The sequence below is a fragment of the Electrona antarctica genome, assembly GCF_951216825.1.
Source record: "Electrona antarctica genome assembly, chromosome: 6".
Taxonomy (NCBI): domain Eukaryota; kingdom Metazoa; phylum Chordata; class Actinopteri; order Myctophiformes; family Myctophidae; genus Electrona; species Electrona antarctica.
The window spans coordinates 45,208,160-45,216,142 of record NC_136811.1 but is presented as its reverse complement, the minus strand read 5'-3'; the positions used below and the strand labels follow the sequence as shown (position 1 = coordinate 45,216,142).

The 7,983-nt window shown below is 42.6% G+C and overlaps 1 protein-coding gene across 1 annotated transcript; it reads right to left on the bottom strand.

Moving 5' to 3' along the window:
- Positions 1-13: 13 nt before the first annotated feature.
- coq3 (coenzyme Q3 methyltransferase) lies at positions 14-7,179 on the bottom strand. The gene is made up of 6 exons (XM_079503140.1): positions 6,890-7,179; positions 5,744-5,881; positions 3,974-4,070; positions 2,638-2,886; positions 1,434-1,593; positions 14-531 (listed from the first exon to the last, which is right to left on the bottom strand). The coding sequence occupies exons 1-6, from the start codon at positions 7,054-7,056 to the stop codon at positions 353-355; spliced, it is 990 nt and encodes a 329-aa protein (XP_079359266.1). The 5' UTR covers positions 7,057-7,179; the 3' UTR covers positions 14-352.
- Between the last annotated feature and the right edge of the window lie 804 nt (positions 7,180-7,983).

Below are 7,983 nucleotides of genomic sequence, written 5' to 3'. Positions count from 1 at the left end.
ACATGGCAAGATGTACAATCACAAAACATACAATATCTTTAGATATTCTCTTTTTTAGGACAATGATGATCCAAAAGTGCATTGATTGACAATTGTAGAGAACCTTTTGACACTTAACAGTTAACACAATGCTTAATGGTGCTGAAATAGCTTGTCTGTCAACTCCTTATTAGGAGCAGGATGTCGTCCCAACCCTGGACAAAACCAACAACATCAGAACTTTCATAATGCTCAGGAGAGCTCAAAAACCACACCACATCGTCCCTTCTTCACAGCTTTTCAATGCTAGGTTTGCACGGTCCATCTTCTTTCTTTCACTAAAGTCTCATAAACGCTGCATCACAGCTGGCTTCTAGGAAGCAGCTTGGCGTTGGGGGTCAGGGCCGTCTGCCTCGGCCGTGTCCGTCTGAGGCTCCTCGCTCAGCTTGACGGCATGCAGAGCGTAGTTGATGGCCGTACTGTCGGTCCAGCTCCAGCGTCCTGACACAGGGTTGTAGAGCATGCCCCGCACAGACTGCACCGACAATCCATCTGCGAAGAGGATAGGAGGGAGTGGAGGGAGAGAGAGAGAACAGGGTAGGCAGAAGGAAGGTGGGAGGGGAAAAATAGAAGCGAAGGAGGGACAGAAGTAATGTCAGTCGCAGAAGAAAGAGAAAGTTAACCTAGTGTTTCACTCTGGTAGAACGTTCTCACTTTTCCATGATGAAAAACTGAATTACGGTACAGTAACTTTGTGCTTTTTGTTTGGTTTTTGAATAGTCTGTCTCAGTGAAGAATTCAATACAAGGATTGAGTTTGAGAGATAAAAACCATGCATTTGGATGCAAGCCTGCATGCATACTGATGCATGATTTAAGCTTTAGTTTATTAGAACACATTTTCTTCAGAATAACAAGCCAAGTATATTCAAGGTATATTCAAAATAACCTCCAGTATAACCTCAATAAAACAAAGTAAATGGTGATCATCTTTTGGTTGCCATGTCATTATTCAAACATCCTATTGGTCCGACCGGCCTCCAAAATGTTAATTCTTCAGGAAATTAAGAAATCCTTATATTTTGAAAACAAAACAATACTGCCTCATCAAAGTCGGTGTTGTGACTTTATATATTGTCAATTACTTGCATGAGAGGGGGAGAGGTGGTGGAGTTAGTTGCTTTAGCAGACAGTTTGAGGGTCCAATGGAGTTAAGAGGTTTTGTCCAAAGCGTTTTTACCAGCTGCTGCGTAAGCACATCTGGTCAGTGTTCTCTCTGCGGTGCTGTCACGCCCACTTGCTGTAGTACATTAGCCATATGAGAAAAAAACTAAACTACTGACCTGCAGGCTCCATAGTGAAAAACATATTGCTCCTGAATAGAGAAGTAAATGAGGAAGAGGAGAGGAGGTCTGAGAAGGAAGAATGGGGTCGTGCTATAAACCACAGACTTACAGGACTCGAGCAGGCGCTCCAGCTCCACAGGGCTGATGAACTTTTCCCAGTCGTGGGTCCCCATCGGAACGATGCGTAGCAGCCGTTCTGCTGCTACGATACCCAGCGCATAGGACAGGTTGGTCTTATTGAGGGTAGTGATGAAGAGCGAGCCGCCAGGCTGTAAGCGAGCACATACACACACACACACAAATGACTGCATTTATTTTATAGACAGTATTGAGGTACTAATGGTTTTCCATCAGTTGCTCCCTCATGAGTCACAACAGTTTTGTTTTTTTTGTCATTTACACATCACGTTTGGCTTGGTCACACTGCTCAGTGCCAACGGACACCAAGTTCAACCTCGGGTAAACAGACGGACATAAAAAGAGCCTGCACGCTCGACAGAAGCCTTTGTGTGGTTCATCTGCCACTTACTCAACTATTCTATTCAGAGACCAAGTGTTGCAGAATAAAAGCATTTCACATACAAGTGGACATGCAAAGATGTCACTGTTTGATGTCGGCAGTTTTGTACCACATTCCAGGTCTTTTTATTTAAGGATTTTTTTTCCATATCCGGTATGCAAAAATAGACAGAAAATCGAATCTTCAATTGACCTGAAAGCAGTGGCATTAAGCAGAGATTACCAGAAGCCATTTCCCCCCTCAAAGTGTTTGTTTTGTGACCCACTGACCCAGGAGATTATGTTCATGGTCACGTACTGTATAGTGTATACCGTATGTGGCTTTCACCTCTAGAGGGCGAAGTGTGGGAAAAATATCATATGGAAAGCTTCACGACGACTCACAATTGTCCTACTGTATGTGTATGCATACGATCACACACACTAAAAACGACATAAAATTATCATATCATTGTTGCCGGGCAGAAACCTTGTATCTGCATATTTAAACTTTTCATGTTTTTTCGTTCATGAATTCCCTACTTTGACATAGAAGAATGCCGCACAAAAGCACTGAAAAATCGCTCATTTACAAGCACACAACGTGTCGCGATCTGACATGTTGTGAGCTTGTAGATCTGCTGATTTTCACCATTTTAATGAAAAATAAATAATGACATACAAGGTTCCCACCCGACACGATATGACGATGTGCACAAACAAACAAAATCCTCCAGCAAGCTGTCTAGGAACATAACATACTCAAAGTTTGTACTTAACAGTGAGTGAAAAGCTAAGCTCGTCCCATTACCCACCTTGAGCACATGGCTGCAGCAGTAGGCGAATGTTTCCAGGTCGGCCAGATGCTCCACCACCTCTGAGGCCACCACAGCATCAAAGCCGTCGTCCTCGTCCCCTTCCCCGGTGAGGTCTTCCAGAGTGCAGGCCTGGTACTGCACCCGGCGACGGAGGTCTGGGTCGCGGGACGAGTGGACCCGTGCCGTGCCAATGCTGTCCTCTACGGGGTCAATGCCCAACACATTGGCTCCCAGGCGACCCAGAGGCTGGTGTTGGGTGAGAGGAAAGATGCAGAGAAACATTCTTAGAACAAATAGAATTGTGTTCACTGTTGATATGAAAAGGTTTTTTTTTAAATGAGGTTTATATATAATTCCACCAGACAATATTTCAATTTGGAAATATTTTATCACTAGCAATGATTAGGATGATTAGAGGGAGATCAATCAATACTCTGGTAGACTGAACATGACATGTCAGACTAGTTACCACAAAGTATGTATTGTACATAAACTGGTAGAGCAAAACAACAAGAGCTGGCTTGTGATATCCAGTGCCCTCTGCTGGAGAACTGCTGTGAACACACAGCAAACTGTGTGTGTGTGTGTGTGTGTGTGTGTGTGTGTGTGTGTGTGTGTGTGTGTGTGTGTGTGTGTGTGTCGCCTAAAGGCAAATCTCCACTCTCCCACAATCTTCCGAGTGGAATAGTCATAGAGGCAGTATTTTGAAAGAAGACACACAGAATTCCAATGCTTACAGACACTGCATGTGTGTCCACGTGAGAAAGAGATAGAGAGATAGAGAGAAAAAATAAATCTCTGATGCTCTGTGTATATGCGTTTTTGGCACATGTCTGTGCGCATGTATAAATGTGCCAGAGTGTGCAAAGGAGACGTCTCTCATGAGACCTGATTTTGTCTACTTGGATCACACCAGAGGGCTGGTATTTGTTCACTTCAAATGAAGGCCGGGACAAGAGCCCTGTCCTCTTACGTCTACCTATCATAACCCACAAACGGATAAACAAGTGTAAACCACCTGACCGTCCTCTCCACCAAACCACGACCAGCCAAATCCACAAGACAGCGAAGACACAACGTGACTCCAGCTGACATTTACATGTACTGTATGCTAAAGCACTGGTGCATGTGTGAAAGGGCACACCACATCAGAGCAACACCACAAGCACTATCTTATTCACACAGATTACTATTCTGCCATAGGGACGGAACGGACATCTGATTTGAACAGTAGCAATTCAAACAATTGGGACCTCATGGCAGGTATGTCAAACAAGGCTGATGTCCATGAGATTCAACTGGCCTACATAGCCTCTATAACACACACACTTACCTCTGTGAGCAGGCCACCTCCACAGCCAACATCTAGTATCTTGAATCCTGCAAGGGGTTTCCCTGGCTGCCCTCCACGCACAGTCAATAGATTGTCCCTGAGCACATGGACGAGACAGAAGTCACATTTAAGGCCTCCTTCCATGGCACCATTAACACACATTTTAGGATATAATGCAGGGAATGTAATCTTCAATGAAAACATACAGTATGCCTCAGCATCTCATGTAGATCTTTGGGATAAGAATAGTGTTGGTTGGTTCTCCCAGAGAATCTCAACTTATTCCACACCATTCACTGTCACAACCAAGACACCATCGTCCTAAGCAATGCTCAACATCAATGATCCTCTGGAGAAATTACAGGCTAGCTGCCCATTCCCTCTTAGCCCATTTGTTTATCTCTCCACCTCCTTTTTTCACTTCCTTCCCAAGCTATCTGACAGCTGTCTCCCTCAGGCACAAGGCACACGTCTGTCTATTTACAGTATGTCTCTCATTAAAGTCCAGCTGTGGTGCGGCGCCATAACGTTGGCACAAGCAGTGAGGCAGCAAAGTTCATCATAGGCAGATTGTCCAAGACTGACTGATAAGACTACTGCTGCCCCAACACTTGTGTAATGGTATGTCCCCCAATAACAATCTGTATTGTTATTTATTTCATGAAACTAACTACTCAACCTAGTCTGAATTCTAAATCTAAGTCTAAAATAAAATAAAAGCAGGGTTAGAGATGTTAAAGGTACACTGGGGAGTACTAGTAGCATTTATAACAAAATATGATAAAGCAGCAACAGGGGCAGTGTTGTCACATTGCCTCATTTAAACACAGCCTGAGGGCAGAGTCGTACCAGACTCATCCTGTGTCAGATTCAACCTACAGTGGCAGTAGATGTCACACTGCCACTATAAGGACTCATCATCTCGGAGACAACAGAGGGGGAAGGGGAGAGCAATGGTCGGCTCTCTCTCTCTTTACATACATGGATAATGCAATGATCTTCAATAGCAGATCTTATCAATCAAAAGATTATCCCCCAACCAGCACCCAAAACATGGACTCGTACAGTACACAGACAGTGCCGTTTGCAATGAGAATTCACTTTTCTTATTGGTTGGATAAGTGTTAAAGTAGAAAATGCTGGTAGTTATTTTTTCTACTTCCTTGGCACGTTTTTCGCCTAATAATTATCTAAGTTTCACCCCCCTTCTGGATATTTTTGAGTACATCAACCTGATAGTTTATCAATTTTATTGACAGTGGCTGATTGAAATAAACATATTGCTTTAAAAGAGTGGTTTTCAATCAGTGGTCGGGGGACCACCAGTGGCCCTTGACGGGGTTCCTGGTGGTCCCCAGCTAAATTATGGAGTTGGTAACCAAATTGGCCCTTATAGATCTCTAACTCTTGACACCGTAAAATGAAACCAAATGCCCTTCGTTACGGGTCCATTTAGTTTCATTTTACGCTATCAAAACTTTCATTATTGGTCCAAATCTGGACCGTTAATTTACAAGAAGAGTACACGTTTACAGAATGTAGATTATTTTGTTGTCTCTCCTAATGGTACCAACATCAATACAGCATGGAATTGTGGACAAAATCTTAGTCGGGTCTGAGAGGCTAAATCCCATCAAATGGTGGTCCGTGGCTCAAATGCAGAATAAATAATGGACCTTAATGTGAAAAGGGTTGAAAACCACTGCTTTAAAAGAAAAATATTGTATATAGAGTAAGAGTATATATGCGTGCCCTCAAATACACACACACCGTATAAAAGGCACTCTTAAGTCATTCATGGAATGCAGAGCAGCAAATTCTCCTCCTTCATCCCACCACTTGCTGGCCAGTGACTGGAACCTCTTCAGCTCATTGGGGTCCACTGTAGTTTGGGAGGCTGAACGAACACTAGAGAAGATAACAATATAATTGTGAGGGAAATATTAACGATTCTCAGTAAAAGCCTGTGTTGATGTATCCATTTGCCATAATGGCAGTAATGTCAGTCAGAACTGCAGAATCACTCCCAATCTTCCGCCGCAGTCTGAAAACCCACCTTTTCAGACTCCATCTTGGCCCGTAGCACTTACCCTACCCCCTTAGATATCACTTTTTGTAGACTTAGATAGCATTTTAATACAGACTTATAGCATGTTATGTAGACAGCACTAGAATTGCATTGTATTATATATAGTCATAGCACTTCATAGTACATATGTATAGTATAGTATAGTTTCATTATATAGATATTCCACTGTTACGTTCTTAGCTTACGCATGTTTCATGATAACTACTTTTTATGTATGTAATGTATTGCCATGCTTTTTGTTCTTGCTTAATGTAAATCGCTCTGGATTAAGAGCGTCTGCTAAATGCCTAAATTGTAATGGCATTCAAGTATCATGCTGCTGTCAAACCCTAGCCTCAGTTACAAAAGGTAACAGGAAAAATGGGCACTTAGGAATTATGGGCATAAACAATAAGTTGAAGGGTAAATGTAAAGATGCTAAAATTGTGTATATTTTTTGGACAACATTCTGGACAAAATTAAGTTATGTGCCATGATCCAGGGCTGCCAACACTCCTCCTGGATCCTGAAGGCACCTCCTGCATTTTGACCACATATCCTGCATCGTAATTTCTCTTGGATAAGGTATCAAAGTCTCCAAATTCACCAGAACACAGCTTCCATCTATGTTAAAGTTTATGGGGGGGGGGGGGGCTCGAGACCCTGCGCTGGGGGGGGGGGGGGGTCTGGGCAGTGCAGTGAATGCAATTAGACAATGTTCACTTAAATAATGGTTATTGGTTATTAAAGATGGGTCTTACATTATTTCAGTCATCATGGTCATCTCAATTTCCCCTGCTTGATCAATAATAGTCTACCAACATAATAATCTATAACCTAAAACTTACCTGATATGACAGTGCAGGGCATTTTGACTCTGCAACAGCTGTGTGCGCCGTTTACACACGGAGGTCCAGCTGAACGCACTCTTCAGCTGCAGGACATTCTTCAAGTTTGCTTTTGGACTTGTGCAAATTAGTCCAAGCATTAGACGCCCGCACTTTCTTGAGTACATTTTGAAAAGTGATATATTTATGTTTACATTGGCGGTTATATATGCACTACTATGCTAGCGGTTAGCCAATGGTATGTGACCGTCGCTTCCCCACTCCACTTAGGTTCGTGTAGAAACTTATCTCTCTTTATAGTTCCTAGTACTTTTCAGGACCAGGACACATCAATGCCTTAATCCCTTTCACCCGAATGACCGATAGCAGCCAGGCCACTTGAAGAAATAACATAAATGTAATGCATTTAATATTCTCTTTTGATTAATATCTCTGATAAAAAGGTTTTGTACAACCACTCTTTTGAGTCTTTATATAGGGTCTGCTCAATGCTTGTCATGATGGCAGTCTGAATCGGTCTGAATGCCCGTCACGATGAGGAACGATGCAAGTCGTCCATATCCATAGGCCCTATATGGAGTTTCTACATTGACCTGACGTCAATGCTAATGTCTCTGTCGTCAGTCGATATTTGGAACTCTGAGAGCCTTCGTTAAAGAAAATGTAGGCCTCAAACCCAGAAATCATAAATCCATCATACCCAATCTAATGTTGCTTTGTGAATACAGAAAACCACAAGGCTTGGACTATTCAAAAATATTTGGTCATATTCATAATTATTTTAATCATTATAATATACAGGCACAAATTTTGCCCTTGGCTTGGATTATGAATATTGAATAGCTTATTATCGATGACAGGGTCGAATAGTTTTCATAATCCTCATGGGGGCCCGTGCCCCTGATGCGGCACAAACCGAGGCGAATATACTGTATATTCAGGTCCAATTCCTCATGGGGGCCCTGCCCCTCCCGGCCCCCACAGACTCTACGTCACTGATCGATGAAGTCATGTACAGTATTAATTTACTTTACATGAAACCTGACTAGTAGCTTTTCATTTGCAATTAATTATCCAATTTATAGCAAGCATAT

Coding starts and splice junctions, on each gene's coding strand:
- coq3 (XM_079503140.1), bottom strand. CDS start 7,056: ATGTACTCAAGAAAGTGCGGGCGTCTAATGCTTGGACTAATTTGCACA. Junction 5,882..6,889: donor GCCCTGCACTGTCATATCAG/GTAAGTTTTAGG, acceptor TATCTTCTCTAG/TGTTCGTTCAGCCTCCCAAA. Junction 1,594..2,637: donor GCTGCAGCCATGTGCTCAAG/GTGGGTAATGGG, acceptor GCTCGCTTACAG/CCTGGCGGCTCGCTCTTCAT.